The 22527-nt window shown below is 38.2% G+C and overlaps 1 protein-coding gene across 8 annotated transcripts in view; it reads left to right on the forward strand.

Moving 5' to 3' along the window:
- The window catches only part of LOC109465000, a 29724-nt gene that overhangs the window by 1455 nt on the left and 5742 nt on the right, over positions 1–22527 (forward strand). Inside the window, exons 4-30 of one of the 8 annotated variants that reach the window (XM_019762118.1) lie at positions 164–310; positions 745–891; positions 1362–1451; positions 2456–2521; positions 2831–2902; positions 3215–3295; positions 3571–3639; positions 4029–4109; positions 4665–4733; positions 8370–8441; positions 8852–8920; positions 9579–9725; positions 9923–10146; positions 12114–12214; positions 13329–13473; positions 13914–14026; positions 14431–14778; positions 15044–15156; positions 15414–15705; positions 16362–16604; positions 16911–17124; positions 18356–18655; positions 19074–19249; positions 20113–20308; positions 20633–20779; positions 21649–21850; positions 22296–22445. In XM_019762118.1, coding sequence (XP_019617677.1) covers positions 164–310; positions 745–891; positions 1362–1451; positions 2456–2521; positions 2831–2902; positions 3215–3295; positions 3571–3639; positions 4029–4109; positions 4665–4733; positions 8370–8441; positions 8852–8920; positions 9579–9725; positions 9923–10146; positions 12114–12214; positions 13329–13473; positions 13914–14026; positions 14431–14778; positions 15044–15156; positions 15414–15705; positions 16362–16604; positions 16911–17124; positions 18356–18655; positions 19074–19249; positions 20113–20308; positions 20633–20779; positions 21649–21850; positions 22296–22445 — 4074 coding nt within the window. The remainder of the gene's footprint in view (positions 1–163; positions 311–744; positions 892–1361; positions 1452–2455; positions 2522–2830; positions 2903–3214; positions 3296–3570; positions 3640–4028; positions 4110–4664; positions 4734–8369; positions 8442–8851; positions 8921–9578; positions 9726–9922; positions 10147–12113; positions 12215–13328; positions 13474–13913; positions 14027–14430; positions 14779–15043; positions 15157–15413; positions 15706–16361; positions 16605–16910; positions 17125–18355; positions 18656–19073; positions 19250–20112; positions 20309–20632; positions 20780–21648; positions 21851–22295; positions 22446–22527) is intronic. The other 7 variants (XM_019762119.1, XM_019762122.1, XM_019762123.1 and 4 more) reach the window with 7 other exon arrangements.

A 22527-nucleotide genomic window follows, 5' to 3' on the forward strand; every position in this document is an offset into this window, starting at 1 on the left:
ACGTTACCTTAAAAAACTGTCCTTGATGTATCATCCCACAGGATTGTACATGTATGTCAACTATGTATATCTTTTTAATGTAACATTGTGAATATTAATAAAGTTTTAAAAAAATTATTGGAAACATGCGCAAAATAAGGATAACTTACTATCTTACATGTAGGCAAAGCATCAACACATGAAACCACCATGCAGCCTACGAATAATGTACCAGAGGCATCTGTGGGAGGAAAAGTCACCCCGACACCAGCAAACCCTACGATCCATGAGAATGCTCTCACTCCTACATCAGAGAAAGTCGGACCAGATGGTTTGTCAACAATATGTCTTTAATGTTTGCCATCCTAGGACTAGGAATAAGAACTAGGAATACGCTGTAATTTCGAGCTGGGCAATTAATGAAACAAAACCATGTGTCTTAAGGACAATGCGTATGTTTACTAAGCAATTTATAAGTTATGGAGATGTCCTGGAAAATCAAGAAAGGGTCAAAAGATTGGGGTCTGTAATATCGACCCATTTCTTGTATATAGGACTAGTAAGGTAATTCATTTACCCAAAATTCATTTCATCTGCCCAAAACTTAGTGCTTTCAACAAGCTAGTGTCATATTTTGCCTTTATGGATTTTTGTTCATCTACAACAAAGAAAACTAGGAGTATCTAGCAGAATTAGAAGTACATGCACTAGCAACACATGTATATAGTTAATAACGGTAAGCTATATCATCATATCGACATGCAGGCAGAGAAACCACAGTTGCCGTTAATATGAATCCAACAAAGGAGAAACCTGAGAAAGACGTAGCGATGAGGTTCACCTCGAGACCGGCTAAAGTTCTGGACCATGTGAAAGCTGAGACTACTGCGTCAGAGGAATTTAGTACAGAAGGTAAACGTCCACTCAATCGTGTAACGTACAGCCATGTTCCTTACTCTGTAATGAGGGTTCTATCCGCTTATCCGTATGCAAAAATTTAGATTTGTGGAAAGAAGCAAAGGCACATCATTTCGTAACAGTCAAAACCCCCAATGACCTCACCAGACCACCTGTAACCGAGACACCATATCAAAGTATAGAAACCGAGAGACTGACCAGAGTTTTTTTTTTTAAATTTGTCCAGAGCTAATTAAACAATAATATCAGTTTTTGATTGTGATTGTCCTAAGTATTTTTATATACACAATTCACTCCACACTACACTATCAGCTTCTATTCCAGCATTTGAAATAAGCTTGAAAATGCATAATGAATTGTGACGACCCCTTCATGGGGTATACATTAAATGCTGTATAGATATTAGAAATGATTGTAAAACTCCATACTGTTAATGATTGTGCATCCTGACTACGTTGTTCCAGAAGTGACTGAGGGTATGATCACGAAACCCACCACAGCTCTTGATCCAGCGAATGCAATCGTTTCTGCATCAGAAAACGTTGGGCAAGAAGGTATGATAACACCTTTCAGACCGGGAACTCTGGGAGAGAAAAAAGGGGATCGGGGTTATGACCACAAAAATTTGGTATACAAAGAAATTTTATAAAGTTAGACTCTAGCACACTCAAACAAGGCTAAGAGCAACAAAAAGATAGAGTCGACTAAATCTGCTTATATTTTGTATGTAGGGTAGACAAGACTGTCAGATACTTGAAATGGTTTCCATAAGATCTGTTATATAATATCTTGGTGCTATAGATAAACTTTATATCATTCTGCATTGAATACTTATGATATCATAGAAAACAAACAGTTAAATTGTAAATTAACTTTTGAAAACAAGACCTTATTTTTTGTAACTCGCATAATTTGCATGTAATTATATTTATTTCTGTCTAAACTTCCTACATGTCCCAAATCATGAACATCCTCTGTTTTTAATTATACTTTCGTCTTCTCAACTTCTAAAGTTAACTCATGCTGACCAGAAATATAAAGAAACAAATAAAGAGTCATATAACAAATAAAGACATATGCTCACAGCGAAAATGGAAGACTTACTGAAAAACCATCAAGGCGCAAATATTCCCTTACAGAGTACAGACCGCCATTTTGCCATATTTCACATAGTCAAAATCAATACAAAAATTGATTTTTGTTAACATAATAAATGCTTAAACAAACTTTTTTTATGTAGTCTATTGGGTGTAGTAATAAATAGAAACAAAATAATTGAAAACTGACCATTTATCAAACCATCCCAAACAAATGGTTAGTACAAACTGGAAGAGTACACTTCCAAATAAGGGGACAAAATGCACCGATAGGCGGTAAAGACCATGAAAATTGTAACCCTTAAATGGAATGCACAACGTGTATCACAGATGACATTTAAGCCACCTAAATCAACAGTAAAAGAAATCATTAAAATCATAAACATTCCCTAATCAGGGCTACAGCTAATGGCATTCCGCAAATTTAACATATGTGATCTTGTTCCCGTCCTCTTTTGCAGATGTTGTTTCTCCTGACAACAGCTACGATTTGTACGATTGGTTTAACTATGAAGATACCGGTTCAGGTACGGCCATAGCGGTAGTACTGAGCGTAATTACAGCACAATATTTACTAACGGTGCATATACACAAACTTATGCTACTCAAGTTCAACGATTGTATTTCCAACAATAATACATCCATTTGTATTTATCTAACAGACACTAAGACAACGGTGTTAAGTTATGAGTTTGCCTAGGCTAGCAATTTAGACGTTCCAATGGAACCCAATGCCAATTTAGTCATGTAATATTTTTCCTCGCGGATCTACATTTTTGTTGACATAGTGCCATTACAAGTCTGCCTGTTAACTGATAAATGATTTCTTTTAACAGGAGAAAACTATGTGTATGAAACTGACGACTACTACATAAATGAAGAAAGAGGACTGCATGAGACCATTGAAGGTACTTTCCGGTATTTCTTTTGTTACAGCAATTATCAATTATCTATTACAGTATCAATTTCTTACAGTATCACATACTTCTAGCTTTATAATCGTGTCTGCTTGCCATCCCCTGCAAAACCGATCTATAAAATTAAAATGGCATTGTTAAAACCTCCTTTTTGCAGAGATCGAGGATGTAGGACTCGGGAGCTATGATATGTTTGGTAACCAGGCTTCTCAGCAACACTGACAAAAAAACACAAAAATCTAGATAGAATTTACTTTTAATTTACTGTATTTCACTCTTTCTTATTTATCTACCTACATATAGACGTTATTTCTCCTGAAATGGCGGAGGATGTAGTGTATGGTATTAAAGACTACTCGTACAAAGATGATACAAGCACAGAAGGTACTAGTATTTTTTTAATGACTTAACGTAGAGGACACTTCCAGATGTTGGATTCAAAAATACTTACTCTTGCTCTTTTTATTAAAGCCATAAACACTAGACTAGTTTAGACTCATGTCATGATTACATCTCAAGGTGATGTTTTGAATTTTACAAAAATGGTGTCAATCGACATGGGATATTGCTAACGACATGAACATAGGTATCGTCTGACGGATGACATAACCCATGACATTTGTGCCTAGTCGGTTCTATTGATTTCATGTTTGTAACAGGACAAAACAGCGTGTTCGAAAATGAAGATTACAAGGATGGAGAAAGTGGACTCGATGCGACTGTGGAAGGTAATGACCGGCATTGCTTCTACAACAAAACTTTGGTCTACAGACAGTGTTTACATTTTTTTATATTTCTTGTAGCAAAAGAAATTGGTGAGCACGGTACTAGATATAACATCTAAGTCAAAATGATTGTTGAGGTCTTGATAGGTATTGAGAAATACTGACCATGATTTACAGAAGGTACTAAAGGAATCTATAAAATGTTTCAAAACCGATCTATAAAATTAAAATGGCATAGTTAAAACCTCCTTTTTGCAGAGAGGATGTAGGACTCGGGAGCTATGATACGTTTGGTAACCAGGCTTCTTAGCAGCACTTTTTAGACAAAAAATCTAGATAGAATTTACTTTTATAATTTACCTTATTTCACTTTCTTATTTATCTACATACAGACGTTATTTCTCCTGAAATGGTGGAAGATGGAGTGTATAGTGTTAAAGACTACTCGTACAAAGATGATACAAGAACAGAAGGTACTAGTATTTTTATCTGAATGACTCAACGTAGAGGGCACTTTCAGATGTTGGATTCAAAAATATTTACTCTTACTCTTTAAGCCATTAACACTAGACTTGGGCAAAAAAGTTTTTGATTAAAGACACATCACGAAATTTTGTTTTAATAAGAAAACTCCAACTATCATAACTCACTATCTGTTGCAATACCAACTTAAATGCATTGTATAGTAATAATATTTCAACGCCTACATATAACTTGAACTAAATACACATTTGCATGTTTACAATTGAATTGCCGTCATTCTGGTATAAACAAAAACTAACAAATACAAAATTGAAGCCAGGTATTATGACTGCAAAAGTCATGTATAAAGATCAAAGTGACGGCTATGTCTGTTATATATCCTGGATAGACGAGGTACATTGTATGTAGTTGTTTCGGGTGTGTGTTAAAAAGAACATACAATGTACTCGTTTTAACAAATGAATTTAAAAAAAAAAACTTCAATGTAACTTGTCAGGCTCAACCTATTTCAAATTATTACAGTTATTCCCTTTCCATGTTGGCAGATGGCAGCTTTCTTGTAAAACATGGCGATAACAAGAGTGAAGACCACAACTATAAAGATGCGGGCTCAGGTAAGGCAATAAAAGATGTCATGCGTAATAAATAATCCTTACTGAAAGTATTAAATAATTTCTAATGACAAAACAAGAACAAGAGTTCAGAGATCTCATACCTTCGCCAAATGATGTTAACAGTTGACGGTTGACGAGTTATACAATTTCAATAATTGATTTCGCAACAAAGAGCCTCATTTGCATGTGCATGGATTTTACCAGCTGATCCTATTCTCCACCCAATGGCAGCCTTGTTTAAACGAAAAAGGCTATTTTAGCACTACCTCATTAATTAAGCAAATGAGGTCATGATTTGAATAAATTATGTTTATTGATGTTCACCTTCACTTAACTTCCAAATGCGGCAAGTATGAAATTCCCACCAGTTACAACTATGAAATTATACCTATTTCCCATTAATTCAGCAAATTAGGTCTTCATTCACATATTCTATATCCTCAGAGATTTTTCTCGTTCTTAAGGTATCGGACCGGAGTTTCTTTCCGCATTCGTAGCAAATTGACACCCAACGGGCTGTCATTTATGTTATAAACGCAGAATGAAACTTTTCACTCTTCTGGTTATAAGGGGTGCTGTGCCGCTTATCAATACAATTGATTGATATTTTGGGCGCCCAATTCATATAGGGGCGAGTAAGGCCTAGAGAAGTACATTTTAAGTAAGGGGTCCTTTTTTCGCCATTTTTAACCATGGCTGCATGGGAAAAACAAATTTTCCCACGGTAACGACTTAGTACTCGAAGAAGCTCAGTACCTAATGTTTCCGATGTCAGAATTTAATTAAAATTAATGCGATACGTTTACTGCTATCGTCGATGACCCAAACGCACCCACAACGCATATAGAACGAACCTTCCCGGGGATCAGGCGAAAAGGTCACATAAACATCTGCGCGGACGAATACCAGAAAGTCTTCGCTGGACCACCAACATCACGCCACCTATAAAGGATACAAGTAACAGGCTTTTCAGAAAATACAAAGATATGTACACAGATATTACAATATCAGGGATATCGCGGTAAAAACATACGAAACAAAGTCACGTTTCCGGCGATATACTGCGCACTTGCTCTGGTCAGATTTAAACTTCGACCCAGTACCTTAATTACATGTCACAATTGTTTCATAGTCCTATCATCGAACGAAGCAGATTTATAGAATTTCCTAATGTTTCTACAAATTATCTCCTGATATGCATAATTGTCAACTGATTATGTAAAGAGAATCCATCAACCGGTTCTTGAGTATTCCCCTTCGAAGATTATAAAAAAAAACGCCCCTGCAGTTCCAGAACAAGCTGCTAGGGAGCCCAAAATAATGTCACTTCTTCCCTAGCCCTGACTGATATGTTAGATGTCCACATTTTTATGTATTTATATGACATTGTATTACTATTATAATGTGTATAATTTAAATGTCGTTTTACATATTTTTTATTGATTTAATTTGGGGGAGGAGCTGGTAAAGGCGACCCATATGTTCTCCCTCCCCTTCCACGCATCAGCTGGAGAATTTTAATAAACGAATAAACAATGAATATCAAGTAACGCTGTCAATCGACATTGGATACCTCTAGCTTTATAGTCGATGAAGTGTCTGCTTGCTAAATTTTGTCTATTACATTTGAAAACCGATCTATAAAGAAAGTGGCGTAGATTAAACCTCCTATTCGCAGAGCGGATGTAGAACTCGCGTCGGGAGCTATGATATGCTTGGTAACCAGGCTACACATTCTAGATATAAATCCAGATACAATTTCCTTTTTAATTTACTACATTTCACTTTTTTGGTTTATCTACACACGCACATACAGACGTCATTTCTCCTGAAATGTTGGAAGATGGAGTGTATGGTACTAACGACTACACTTACAAAGTTAACGGGCTAGATACCAGCACAGATAGAAGGTACTAGCATTTTGCCATGCATGCGTAGAAAAACAACATTTATATCTGCATGACTCACTGTAGAGGACATTTCCATATTTTGGATTTAAAAAATGCTTACTCTTACTCTTCAAGCATAAACACAAGACTTGGGCAAAAAGGTTAAACACATCACGAAATTGTACTTAAATAAGAACAATAAGCCATAGGCAACAATCCTCCGTGAAGTTTTATATATTGCAACAAAAACAACCCAAGCGTCAACGCCAGACCTACTGTGCAGACATTAGGCAACAGTTTATACAATGAGGGCGCGTCACAACCATAAAACATAAAAGACCTAAATCCATTACTGCTCCCAGGGCGTGTAAAGATCGACCTTATATGGATGTTTCAAAAATAAACAGTTACTCCAATATCAAAACTGCTAGGGTAAAAATAAAGTCCATAGGCGACAATTTTCCGTGGCGTTTTATATTTTAGAGATTGAGAACAGTAATAGTGTATGTAAACAGTGTGTGATCACTTAACAAATGGTAACAACGTATAGTAGAATTAGCCTCATCCCTGGTCTAATAATCTAGCCTGACTAAAAAAATCGCGCTCCTGGTGGCCACCTGCCCAGAGGTTTGCCGCCCACTTGGGGAAACAGTTGCAAACTAGTCTAAACACAGGCTACATAAAATCAACAACACGACAATCTAAATAAATGAACAAAGTCTGCTTTCGTAACAATATCTTTCATTTACTACTGTACATATCATTCATTTGACAAGGTATCGCAGTAGGTGCAAACCACAATCCCAAAAGATACTCGCCACAACAGCACAATATGCACAACAGTCTCCTAATATCTGCTTAGAGAACCTCTGCTACCAGACAACTGCCTAAACCTACGGCCTATTCCACAGTATTGTAAAAGTAGGGATGTTTTTTAAAATATGCATTTACTTCAATATCAAAATTGCTACGATGAAAATAAAAAGACGTGCATCATCACGGACATAATGGTACACCACATGCCCAATTACACAGAAATGCTATGTACGAAGCAATGCGTTTTGGCTGCGAACATCTTCCAAAAACCTTCAGCATCTCTTAAGCACGCGGAAAAACATCTGGTACCACTTATCGGCTCCTCACCATATCTGCCTGAAGTTCCACCCACCCACCGCTATTCCAAACAACCGGTTTTTCTGGACCATTCCAATTTGCCTCACCATTGTAGGGGTGCATCTGCAATATAATATTGACCGCAAAAGCAGTAACGGCACAAATACACATCCGTGCATCATCACGGGCATGCCCGCAGACGACGTATAAAATTGCATGCCGTTTGCACAAAGAGAACGCAGTGTTTTGACTGCGAACACGAAAAAACGGCTCTTCACAACACTCCGTCTGGAGGTCCTGACCTCCTTCACGGAGTAAAAATCCAAATATCATAACTCACTATTCGTTGCAATTCCAACTCAAACGCATTGTGTAATAATACTAATATTTCAGCGCCTAACCTGAACTGCATCCACATTTGCATGTTTACAATTGCCGTCCTTCTAGTATGAAAAACAAGTAACGAATACAAAATTAAAGCTAGATATTATAACAGCAAAAGCCATTTATAAACAAATCAAAAGCGACGGGCATGTTTCTTATATATTCTGGATGGACGAGGTACATTCCATGTAGTTGTAATCAGTTTGACACATTTATTTCACATGTTTAACTTATTTCCTTTCCCTGTCAGCAGATGGTAGCTTCCTTGTAAAACATGGCGATAACAAGAGTGAAGAACACAACTATGAAGATGGGGGCTCAGGTAAGGCAATAAAAGATGTCATGCGTAATAAACATCCCTAATTGAAAGTATGATATAAATGCCTACATTGCAAGGCAAGAATAACGCTTACGTTTTGACACACATACGTGTACACACACACGCATACGCACACACATACGCGCGCGCACACACACGCACACACGCAAACGCACACACACACGCGCGCGCGCGTGCACACACACACACACACACATACATACACACAATAAATGTCAAGTTAATTTAGAATCATGTTAGGATAACCTCCCAAGATGATGTTTTGAATTTTATTAATAATGGTGTCAATTGACATTGAATATTGCTAATGACATAAAGATACGTATTGGTTGACGCCATCATCCCATGACACTTGCGCCTGGCCGTTTCTATTGACCTTTCTTTTGTAACAGGACAAAACGGCGTGTACGAAACTGAAGACTACAAAGATGGAGAAAAAGGACTGGATGCGATTGTTGAAGGTAATGACCGGCATTGTGTATTCTACCACAAAACATTGGTCTACCTGACTGTGTCTAAAGATGACATATTTCTTGCAGCAAAAGAAATTTGTAAGCACGATACTAGATATTACAACTAAGACAAAATAATGGATGAGGCCTAGATAGGTATTTGAAAAATACTGACCATGATTACAAAAAAAGGTACTTAACGAATCTATTTAAATCTCTAAAATAAAGTAAGGTTTCCTTTCAATGTGATTACATGCAGATTTTAAATTTTATATACTGAAAATTTTAAAGAATACGGCGCAACATGAAAATTACCTACGGATTAGTTTTAAATTACGGGGAACGTACCGTTAATATTACCTGACAAAGTTTTCTTCATATTATCCAAATAACTTCATATCGCTACTCTACAAATGGAAATGAATTTGACATACATATAGTACACAGTACATGTTTCGTTTTCGCACATAACTCACGAAGTCTTTTATCAAAATTAAATGTAAGAAAATGAAAAAAAAGAGAAAAGTAAGAAATCAATCAACCAATTCACGCAAACAGAAAATTATATTTCCCTAATTTGGAAGTCATAATCATATTTTTTTTTAATTTATGTCAAGTTATGTTTTTTTTTTAATGTCTTGACTTCTTGTCTTTAAATTTAACAAAGGTGTGCTTGAGACCATGGCTTCAAATCCAAATGAATCGACTGACGATCCAACTTTCAAGCGGGGTGTTTTAGATCGTCTCCCTTCACCGCTCAAACAGCTTTTGGACAAAGCAAAAGGTCTTCAGAAATATACGGCGAAAGCAGAAGGTGAGTATTTGAACAGAAGACCATAGAATTATATGAGAATAAAAACATTTGGGTTGGGAGGTAAGTTGAAAAACTATACTATGTAGAACGTTGAATACACTACCAACTGTTCAGACATTGCTCCAGATTTAGATATCTATTTTCCTACATGCAACCAGTTCAGTCATAACTCATGGTATTTTAACATGTACATGTAGCTGTAGCATATCTGAAAGACTTAGCGAAAGGCATAGGAAGGAAGGTCGCTGACAAGCTTGGCGACAGGATCGCGGCAGGTGTATCGGAAGACCATCAGGAGAAGGTGGTGAGCGGTCTGCAGGACTACCTGGGAAAACAAAGTGACAAGTTCGACGATGAGTACAAAGAACTGCTGAAGGACACCAGTGGGCTGGCAGCGGGTTTGAACCGGCCTGTGGAGGAGGTTAGCATGTGGTTAGGCATTATAATATTGCATTTTAAAACTTGAACTATTTACAAACAAACAAACAAACAAACAAACAAACACAAAATGTCCACTGCAATGACGTAGGAACCTTCCACGAGGTCCATTTTCGAAGTTAAACTTGGTCCTTTCAACAGAGGCTTGCCTTCCAAAAATAATGAACAGCTATTAACATATACTTGAGTTATACTGCTAACAAATGACAAACACAAAGTGTCCACTGCAGTGACGTAGGGATCCCCCTTAAAGCTGCATTATGTGTTTTTTTTCGCAAAAAATTCAAACATTCTGAAACTAACAAATCTTGGTTTTATCATCATTTACTATCACTTTTCAACACATTTGCGTCATTATGTTACGTTTCTGGCGTATTATGTTAGTGCAAAAACAGCCCGCTCGATGCGCGCTCAGTTCCTGGTGGCACCGAGTTGATGCCACCGCTGGAACCAAAACAAACAACCGTTTTCGGTCGGGAATGTTCGGTGAGTTCCGGCTGCGTGACGTCATGACTAGCTAGCCCTCTGAAACAAAATGGCGGGAATGGAGGGCGTTCGGGATCGCGTGAACCGTGGAGATAGAAGAAGTTTGCTGATCAGTTCCGCCAGGAAAAGGAAGGAGAAGGACAAGTTCCAAAATCGGGTGTTGTTGGGCGATATTTTTGTGGAGTGGCGGGACCTGAAATCTGCGCTCGGCGAAAACCGGCTGTCAGAATCGAATGTCCCGCGCCCGGGTGAAAGGTCACGTTAGACCACGTGACAAATCTCCGGGCTGGCTCGGGCAGACTCGGGATTCCTTGGACATGTTCGGAAGTCAATAAATATGGCGGACACCCGCTCGCATCGCAAAAATATCGTCTCGCCTCCATTAACTAAATGGTGCAGTGTAAGACGGTAGGGTTTATTCAACTAGCAATGTAAAAAAAGGCCAGAAAATCAATTTTTTTTTTGTTTTAAGGTTAGACGGCCAAAAAAGTACATAATGCAGCTTTAAAGCCCATTGTCGGACTTGACCTCGGCTCTTAAGCCGTAACCTGCCTTAGCAAAAGTCATGAACTTCGATCCATGCCTTCAACAGTTAAGCCGCTAAATCCACAGTCTCCCACACTGAAGCAAACTGAATGTATACCCTCCTGAAGAAGGCAACAAAATTAATATAGTCATGTTTAAAGTTACAACTTTTGGTCCAACACAAAAAAATTATCTCACCCAGAGCTTTCGACCAGTCACTCTGGTCTTCCTCAGTAAACTGACCCAGTACAGCTTGTCACGTACGTGGCTTCTTTGAAGTGTGACGTCAAGACTGGGTCAAAGGTATCTGGTAGATAATGTCGGCCCCCGTCGCGGTTCAATGAAGGGTGATGGGCCCTGATGTATATGGATTCCTTCACCCTTCTCAAGTCTTGTTCATTGTCCAAAATCCTTACAGTGTCAAGTGAAACAAAGTGTCCGGGCGACTCTTTGTGGATGTGTTGTGACACCTCCGAACTGGAAGAGCTAGACCGTGCATGTTCTTGGAACTTGGCTTTTAGATGTTTCCTCGATAAACGTTTCCTTGCAGGGCCCTTTGTCTACCAAATACCTTTGACACAGTGTTGACGTCACACTTCAAAGAAGCCACGTTACAAGCTTTACTGGGTCAGTCTACTGAGGAAGACCAGAGTAAATGGTAGAAAGCTCTAGGTGATTTTTTTGTGTTAGACAAAAGTTTTAATTTAAACATCTAACTACCAACACAGAGATGAACTTTCATGATAGTTAATATACTCATGTTTGTAGTAACTTTCAGCTTTCAGCTGCTATACACCGCCCCCCCCCTTAAAAAAAAACAAACAAATTAAAATGTAGTTTGATCACTGGTGGTTTTATTCGCTGGTTGTACCAACTGGCAAGGTTTTATCACACTATATATTCCGAGAACCCTAATGTATTCTCTCCTTATTATTATAGGCGGACATCCAACTTCTTCCTAGAGCAGGAGCCACGATGGGGAACATGTATGCCCCGCCAGGCTGGGAGATCCGACATAAGTACAAGTACAAGGAAGACAGGTTAGTAATGAAGACCATAGGTACAATTAATTTTTTTGTGTGTGTGCACTTCGAGTTTCTATGGGTACTTCAAGTTTCTATGAGTACTTAGATTTTCTATGGGTATATTTAGAGTTTCTATGAGTACTTCGAGTTTCTGTGAGCACTTAGAGTTTGTATGGAAACTTATGCCAGAATTTAATTTCATCTATTAACAAACGTTTTGAACATTGTTGGCAGAAAAAAACTTTTAAAAGGTAAAAAGTATATCATCTTTTGATAGCTTTAAATTTAATCAAAATTAAATTTAGTTGCCTGAAAGGTAAATAGGAATACTCAACTTGTAATGTATTGTCATGACCCACAGAAAACAGACACAGAAATGGAAGTACTCATAGAAACTTGAAGTACACATACAAACACTAAGTTCCCATACGAACACATAAGTTCCTTTACAAACTCTAAGTGCTTATAGAAACTCTAAGTACCCATAGAAACTCTAAGTACTCATAGAAACTCGAAGTACCCATAGAAACTCTAAGTACTCATAGAAACTCGAAGTACCCATAGAAACTCGAAGTACACACACGAGAAACAAAAATTGAACCTATCGTCTTTCGTAGGTTAGTACTCAATTTACGGCAGGAAAACATGGAGCAGATTCTGGTTATCGAGAATGTATAGGATCTCTCTAGGAACTGTTTAGAGTGTAATGTAGTGTCATCGAATAATTATGCAAGTAAATTTCTACACGATATACCAGACATGTGAGCTCTGGACCAATGTGTACACTTGCATTACAGTAACTTAAATTACTAGGCTAACAAACTTCCTCCCAAGTAAAAAAGAAACCACAATGAATTTTATTCGGAATATCTATTATCTTTCTATTTGTAAATTCGTGGGGATTCATTCCTCAGCTAACCGACATATTGCACTATTATCTCTATACTTAATAGAATATCACTCCTACACACTGACAGGGTCATTTACTGTGTGATATTCTTTGGCAGGAAGAAACATTTTCCTCGATGGTAAGTTGTTTTTTTTCTCCAGAAAAGTTTCCCTATTCATGGAACAGGAATTAAAACAGTGTGTAGGTAAGGATTACGACATTTTTTTTTTGCATTACAAGTGACAAGAGCAGCCCAGCTGGACAAGCAGCACCTTTCACATATCCAGTCGGACTAGGACCAGTTCTGATGAACGGCTGCTTCGGGACAGGCTATAAGAATGGAGACCCCTGCTATAAGGCCAAGATACCACTGCCAAGTTGCCCTGTGAGTTCAATATTACCTACCTTTTTTAGTATTAAAGAAGCCTTGGTTTAGCTTATTTCTTAATGCAGGTGTTATGGTAATTGCTGTTACATTGAGCCGATGCTTAAATAGTCACGCTTTAGGCAATTAACGGCATAAGATAAAGACCAAGATCTTTCCGAAATGACTAGTGTGATGACCCCTGACAAAAATACAGTGTTATTTAAGCGTTCTCCAAATTGAGGTTGTTTATTGAATGGTTATGTCAAACACTAGAAATGATATAGTTATGATTCATATAAAAGGTTCTGAGAACATGACTCATTTGCTGAATGTACTTTCGCATTCGCTTTGTTTCTGAGAAAACTTTCAGTTACAGCTGTAATTTTATTTAAACGGGATATCGACCATGCTCTTTTCTTATAACATCCTAATTAATGCATAATGTATTGCTCTTGTAGAGGCTAATAGATGGTGCGACCTACCTTGGCGTCGGTTTCGATGCGAGGGGTGTGTACTCGGCTGAGTCCCGAAAGAAGAGCCTGATCCAGAGATCATGCAACAACCTCCAAAAGTAAAAAAAAAAAGAAAGTTTTAACTAGACCATTAGGTTTTAGCATCTCAATATCGACACAATTCAAAATGAAGTTTTAAAACCCATTCGCATACCTAAGAAGTGTTTATTGATGAACAATTTATTGATGAACAGTTATGTATTATTTATAATCTACCAAGTATTGAGCATATTTATTTAGTTTATGAATAAGTTGCGATCATATTTCTCGTAAAATAAAAAAGATCGAAAGGTATACTATAGCGGAAAAAAGACAAAGATAAATATTTTTCTCTTGAAATGTTTGTTAGCATTTTATAAACTTTCTCAGTTTGTTTTTAAGTTAAAAAGTCAAAATCCAGTCACAAAATCCTATGGGCTTTGAAAGAGAAAGGTGATGTCTTTTTATTTCTTTTTCGTAACAGATTCGGCCAGAATCAAGTCCCAGATTCAATGACGGTACAAGGTATTTATGACACCGATGTGGAGTCCCGCACTTTCAGCTCAACTGAAGAATACAGGCACTACTTGGAGGAGAAATCTGCCGTCACTTCTGCCAAGGCCATGTTCCAGGAAGAAATCGACAAGGCTTCTGGACACGGAGTAGTAGGCCCACCGTTTGGACTAGTTGGGGCAATAGGAGGAGGGGAATCTAGCAAAAAAGGAAAGGTCAAAAATAAATCAAACTTCACTGCCAGCTCTTCTGCTACAGGCGAGCTGAATGAGAAGCAGGCACAAACATTTATGGCAATGCTTGAAATGAACATATTCAGGTAAATAGATAAAATCTTATTTAAAAGAATTGAATGTAGGTTCTAGAATAAAGTAAAAAGAAATACAAAAATGCCTATTAAAATTGTTAATCCCGTGTAGTTTAAGCCCATCGCATGGTAAATATTTTAATAAATCCAGGTTCAAATAATTTCTTTAAACCTTTGTTTTTGATGCAACTTAGCATTGCACTGCATTTGGATTTGGTTAAAATGGCTTTGTTATCACCCGGTAATATATATATATGTTTTTTTTAATACTCCCCAGGTATGAGATTTTCATGGACGACGTTAAGCCGGAACAGCTAAATGTGGGCTTCCTGCGAGATTTTATTTCACTGCCTGAATCCTACTTCTCCTTCGGTGCAGATATAATATTCCGTAGGTACACTCACTTAAACTACGGGGTCAAAAAAAGAAACTACAGCGCTCTTTCACCCCTCGTAGAAATAATGTTGTCCGGACAAAAATGTCAAAAAGGCATTTTTCAACTAAAGCTATTACTACATAATGGTAAAACAACGTCGTTTGTCCAAATGCACTTGACTTATTACAACAATTGACATTAATAAATACCCACAATTGCTAGAAGTTCTCTGCTTGCCATTGACTTAAAATGTATTGTTTCTTAATTTCAGAAAATTTCTACCTCCGCTGGGGAACACACTACATCAAGTCAGCCAAATTTGGAGGCCAGCTGAAGATCATCAAAACAAAGCAAGCTACACAGGACCTGTCGATGTCTGAATTCGCGACTAAAGCCGAGGATGACTGGAAGATGACTCTCAGCACCTTCTCAGCGCAGACGTCACAGACCAAGTCCAGTAGCTGGTGGCACGAGCACGAGTCGAAGACTGAGTCAAAACAGTCCAAAGTGGAGGCAGAGTCTGGTTCTGCAACAAAGGCTAGGAAAGGCCAGGAGAAACAAGCGTACGTGTTTTGTTTTTGCAGATAATTGAAACCATTTGATTTTTTTTTACATATATTGTCGTTACGTCGATAAGGATTATTATGACATTTATTGTTGTGGTGTCATCTTATTTGTTTTATATTAGGCCGCAGCAAGTAATGTTTACGGATGACTTTAGTGCGCGCATTAATTTTGGACCGATTTTGAACAATAAAAAATGAAATTTTGGTGGATTCTGAAGGTGTTTAACGTGCCGAAAATGGACAACAGAAGGCTACCTACATAATCCCGTCCTTGTACATTCTCACGGCATTATATTCGAATTATAAAATCAAGAGTGTAAGGTCCCAATTCCACTAGTATGGCAATTTCGACTTAGCGTGCTGTATCTTCGACCTGAAGTTGGTGCGCGGAAAGAGCACCGATAGATCGCCACGGTCACCATGTTTGGAATGTAAATTACTGTTTAGATTGTTGTATGCTCTTACGGAATCCTCTGTGCGCTCTTCTGGTGCTCTCTCTGCCCTCATTGTTGCATCGGCTAACAGGTGATTGTGAAAAAAAGCATTGCTGTTATCTAACTACATGCCCTAGGCCACTTTACATTATCGGTGCATTACACGGTACATGTTTGTACCAAATGACGATGATTATTTTCTTACGAACTACATTACAGGTCATCGCAAGAATACAGTAACGAGTGTCTGGTGGTTCAAGGCGGAGACCAGAAGATCGCCGCTGCCATCACGGAGATGTACACGACAGCCCTAACAACAGAGCTGAAGGACTGGTTAGAGTCCATTGAAGACAACCCTAAACCGTTTTCCTTTGTGTTGAGACCTGTTGCAGATATACTGAATATCCCATTCGACTTGCTCTTCCCTGCAGGAGAGGTGGACTATGGTTGCTTTGGTAGAAGGTAAGTTCTTGAAAGCAAATGGTAGATTTGTTTAAGATGGTTAGAGTTGGAGTATAATAATGCTTTAGATAAATCTATGCATGTAGATACATTTTAGAAATCCCAACGTTTTAAAGATTATCCTATGCCTTTCATCAGTGAAATAAATAGAAACAGTCGTATTTATTTAAAGACACCAGATAATAGATTAAAAATAATTTCTAAAAACATTATTATGTGACACAAAATAGGCATTACACAGCTAGTAAGTGGTAAAGATTGTGCATATTAATTTTTATCTTGTTCTCTTCATATTCCGTTGATTAGAAATCTGACTATAGAAAAGGGAACGGGCAGGAAATACTACACACAAAAGACCACGAAGCCAAATGTTGGTCACACGGCAGCCGATAATGGTACTGAGGCTGTAATGATCTCTGAGATACGTTATTGTGACTTCGCTGACCGGAAAGATCTCAAAGACAGCATGAACAAGAAAAGACTAGCCCTGGAACGTGCTGTGACGGTGTACCTTGAAGAGGTAGAGGCACATTTGTGGTACTAAATTGAAAAAAAATACCTACTCAATTTTAGTTGTTTTTTTTTCCTTTTTAACCCTAAACAGTACACCTGGGGTCCGCGCGGACCCCAGCACTATATATTTTGTAATTTTTTTTTTTGTTTCTAAAGATTTTTTTTCTGAAATTTAAGGTAATTGTCACCCACAAAGTTGTCCCTCAATACAGTGCCGTTTCTACCTTTTATAAAAAAAAAATTATATCTGATTTTCTTTTGGGGTCCGCGCGGACCCCAGCCGGCTTTCGATCATAATGGATACACTGGCGTTCTTATACATTACCTTATTTCCGTTTTTATATGTTTTTATGCACTCATCGTATGTCTACCATGTTTTCAGAGAATGATGTAGTGATAGAATTAAATTCTAATAACTTTGGTGTAATTATGACGTCATATGACGTCAGAGCTAATAATATAGTCTGCCATATTGGATTTTGAGCAATGACGTCATCAAATTAGCATATTATATGCATATGAAATGATTTAACTTATATTGAATTATGTAAGATGTTATTAATATTGGAAAAGAAGTGTAATTTAATATAAAACTCAGAACATTTTTATGTTTAAACCAAAATTACTTCTATTTTCAAATAAACTGCCTGCTAGAAACCCGTTGCCATGGCAACACAAAAAAACATCAACTTACTAGTATTAAACTAATATGAACTTTTTTCCAGAGACATTTTAGGAAAGGTCTGCAAATTTAATACTTCTAGCGCAAGCCGTTTTGCCGCTATCTGAGATCAAAGTCGGGCCTCAAAAGCCCCTTCAGTCTGAAATGGGTTTAAAATCGGGTATTTCTTCTTGTCTTCTTTTCTTCACCAGAAAATAGAAAAAGTTCAAAATGTATGATTTTTGTATGTAATGTGGACACAGAGGTTCCCACATCAGTTTGCAAAACAATTGAGCTGGTAGCATGTTGATAATTTTTAAAAATTAGCAAAAAACTGTTCTGGGGTCCGCGCGGACCCCAGGTGTACAGATTAATCAGTCCGGGAAGGTGTACTGTTGAGTGTTAAATGAGTACAGTCCTATCGCAGTACGCATGTTTAAATGGATTTGGAATGATTCTTCCTTGTAGTTAACAGTGCTTTGGAATTATGATTATCATAATATGATTATGATATATCAGTATGTGGTTACATACTATATTGGTAAAGCTAACTCATAATGTATGGTGTTACATTTAGGGTCGTCTCCTGAGTTCAAACTTCCTCCTGCCCGCTGGAGAGGCAGGCTGTGAAACCGCTATGTTGACGTACCTGCAGGGAGACAACAAAGGCGTGCCTACGTGGAAGGAAATGATAGGTGGAAAGGAGTTTATGGTCATTTTTGACATGCCGTACGACATCCTTGCCATCATTAAAGCACGGGACGTGCTGCAACTCAAGTTCTCTCGTCACATGTGGGTCTCAACAAGGGGAGCTGCCATCCCTCATTTATATGACAGCTACGACAACGGAGGAAGTAACGACGTCAATAATAAGAAGGTTCCTAAAATTTGTTGTATATGGATTAGTTGTATTTCAGAATGCTTTGTCCATTTAAATCAATTATATATTGCATGCCATGATGCAAAATGACGTAAAATTTATTATGTGGAAAATAACAAAATTTGCATTCTATGTAACAGTAACTATGTAAAGGGTGAAGCACAGAATGTTCGTTATACAATGGCATCCGGAAATCCTTTATCAGCTCCTTACAGTTAAAAAAGAAATATACATACTTGCCGAAAATAGATTTGTTCAAACATATCCTGTAGATAGAGACGTAGCACATGCACACAAAAATGAACAATTGCTTCTTCTATTCTTGTTACCAAGTTATCTAACTTAGTGCATTTGGCCCGTGTAGGGTGTGGATATGCGATAACGTTCATTGTCATTGACATTGGTAAATTTGCAGGTCAGCGTCCAGGGCCTTGTTATGACGTATAATGAGAAGACCGGTGTCTTCACGGTCACCAATGACGACTACAAAGCCTCGGCTTCCATTCTCCCCGACATACCAAATTGGATCAAATGTCGTAAAATTGCCAGAGCTGAGTACAAAAAGCTGCTCAACCACCTGGGCCAGAAAACGTGAGTAGTCTTAAAGAATTATTGTCATCATCAATCGTCACTTCACATAGCACGAAAACTGTAAATTCCATAATGACGTTTTTATTTTTTAGATCAACACAATAACGAGTTCAGGCTTACCTCAAATTTCTTGATGCCCTTCCGGCTCAAGCCACTTGTCCTATGACCACGTGCTGAGGTAATCGAACCATTACTCATAAAGAAGATTGCCATAAGAGCAACTGAAATTTTAGGCTCGCTGTCCTTGCTATGTGGTTCTTAAAATTAAGTGTGGACACTTCTTTATGGGTTGCTTTAAGTCTCGGTCACAATCCGCCGTACGCGCAAATGCGTCCGGTCTACGTGGAAAAACGTGGGCAAATTTTTTGGATCCGTAACTGGTGAGTACCGCCTCCATATTGAACCCGACGGGTTTGGGAGCACGAAGACACGCCGTGGCACTTGAAGTGCATGTGAAATCTTCTCTGCGTGCGGGTTGCGGATTCAACCGCGCAGAGATCGTACGTTGTAAGCACGTGCAACTCACTTACCATTGCGAAACGTCCGATGCACGCAACCGCTAATGGCCATATGTGGCGTGCAGAACAAATACTACATCTGGCGCAACCGTGCGAGTGACGTGCGTTACATAACTAATGAGAAAATTCGACCATATCAGTGTATTGCAAGCATCTTCTGTCCTGCATAAAAGTGGGCAAGACTTGTCTTTCGACCCTGGAGCTAGGATTACGCCACACTCAATTTAATTTTGATTAAAAATCTATTTATACATGTGTTCAACTTGGTATGTATATCATAGAATATGTATTCCTTATTATAAATGCATAGAAACGAAAACTTACTGAGAGCTTACTTTCTTGCAGTGACACAATGGGAGATGTTCCGTGCGTTATACAATGGTCCAACGCGCATCGTCTTAATCCCACTGGTGAAGGAAACTGCATCCACTTCACTGCAGCCACTGAGGGTGACATCTTTGTTGTGTTTGCAAGTATTCCGCAGAACTATGAAACGTGGGTGTACTTACAAATCTCACCAGAGGGAGTAGCATTGTACAAGGTTAGTTTGTATACCTTTACCGCACATTTGTTACCATACTTGATTGAAATGAAATGAGCATATGGCCTTTTAATTATCTTATTCCTTTAGGAACGCTATTTCTTTCTTCTAAATTAGTTACCCATTTAATATTGACGCCTAAGTATGACACCCTTATCTGTTTAGGAAATATTGAGGGTTTTTGTTGGCTTCTGATTTCAATTCTTTTAACTTTTTAGGTCTATATAATTTTTTTTAGTTTCTAGATTATTAGGAAACTAAGTGCAAGTAATATTAATAACTAATATTTTATGGTAATATACGTATGTATTCGTATATTTTTAGGCAATGCGGCTACAAACCACCCAGCTGAATGACAACGCCGGCGGTCTGGGTTCGGCAACCCTGTACCAGTCGTACTTTGTCTGTGTGACTGAAGATGAAAATGAGAAAACCACAGTCATCCAATATGGCAAAATGCCAGACAATGAGGTACGGCTGTCTATAGATGTATGTTATTAGCAATGTGTTGCTTTCACAAAGTTGAAAAAGGTATCGGTTCAATGACGATACAACAAGACAAGCAAATAATCATCTTACATCAGCATGAAAGTTCATCTGAGTTGGTAAATTACATTATGAAAAAACTTGAACTGTTCTCCAACTCAAAATTTGACTCACCAGAAATTTTCGACTGAATCACTCAGTCTTCCTCAGCTATCTACCCAAATGCTGTGGACACGTGATTTTTCCCACGTGTGACGTCAGCAAAGGGTCAAAGGTTGTCTGAAGTCGATATCGCCCCCCGTCCCGGTTGAGCGATGGTTGAAGAGGGGGTCAGAATCTTGGATATAGAACAGGATTACTTCAAGAGAGGCATAAAAGAGGCCATATACATCAGGGCACTTCAACCATCGCTCAACCGGGACGGGGGGCGATATCGACCTCAGACAACCTTTGACCCTTTGCTGACGTCACACGTGGGAAAAATCACGTGTTCACAGCATTTGGGTCAGATAGCTGAGGAAGACTGAGTGATTCAGTCGAAAATTTCTGGTGAGTCAAATTTTGAGTTGGAGAACAGTTTAAGTTTTTTCATAAATAATAATTTTTCATTATTTCAGAACCGTTGAGGTAATAGTATAATTATTGTTTTTTTAACACAAGTACGTGTGCTGCGTTCCTGAATATCTCGCAGCGTCCCCTTGACTAAAAGATGAACACATGAATGAAACATATTTACAACATTTAATGGATTGCTATTACGTCAGTAAATTGTCAAAAGTTTCACTTTATATGTTAATGCAAGAAACGGTAACGAATGCAGATAATTATCTGTTGTCTCTAAAACGGAATGATAGGAGCGACCGCATGTGTGGCTGAGCTTCACTTTCCATGAGTTGGCGTACCTTCAATACTATTCCTTTGGCAACGGGGGTTCCCCTGTCAAAGTGATGGGGCTGTCACTTATGGATAAGCCGGCCAAGGACTTCATCATCTGCCGAGAAGGGACGGAGATGATCAACGGGGTCTGCCGGCAAAAATGTCACCCAGAGTGTAAAGGTATGTATTATTTGTTTATCTTTGGTCATAATTTTGCCGAAAGCATTATTACTGTATGTTTATAATACTAAGCTTGCGCTGCCCTGAAAATCGTTAGGAAATGCTCCATGTTCTCAAATACCATTGGCAAAAAATTGAGATTCTGTTCGTTTTCCTTGTAGAAAAACAAATCAATCGTTCGCGGGCATCAGGTTCTGATGCATGGCGGCTGGATACATGTACATGCACAGTTCCGCTAAGTTGTTCTGTTTTCGGCATAGACCCCCAGGCAATTTTGGTGACCCACAGTTGATTAGTTGCTTAGAATTCAAAAGGTTTCTTTTTTTTTAGAAATTCACCATCATTATATTATCATAACACTACATAAAATGTAATTGCTTTGGTAGGTATTACAAAAAAATATCTTAAAGTTTTACAGCCTGTTTTTCTCCTTTTTTCTGCACAGGATGCCGCACAAGTGGATCCAACTCACCAACTGACTGCATCGCCTGTAGACACCTGAAGGTGTACAAAAGTGGGGAAATTGGCCCATTTGAGTGCCTTGCACAGTGTCCACAACATATGAAGGCTGTCACTGCTACTAAAACGTGCACATGTGAGTGTACAGATTGACTAAATAAATAGCTAATGATATAGAAATATACTGGAAGGGTGTCATTTGCAATTTTGCTTAATAG

Source organism: Branchiostoma belcheri, unplaced genomic scaffold, assembly GCF_001625305.1.
Source record: "Branchiostoma belcheri isolate BF01 breed outbred unplaced genomic scaffold, Haploidv18h27 scaffold145, whole genome shotgun sequence".
NCBI lineage: Eukaryota > Metazoa > Chordata > Leptocardii > Amphioxiformes > Branchiostomatidae > Branchiostoma > Branchiostoma belcheri.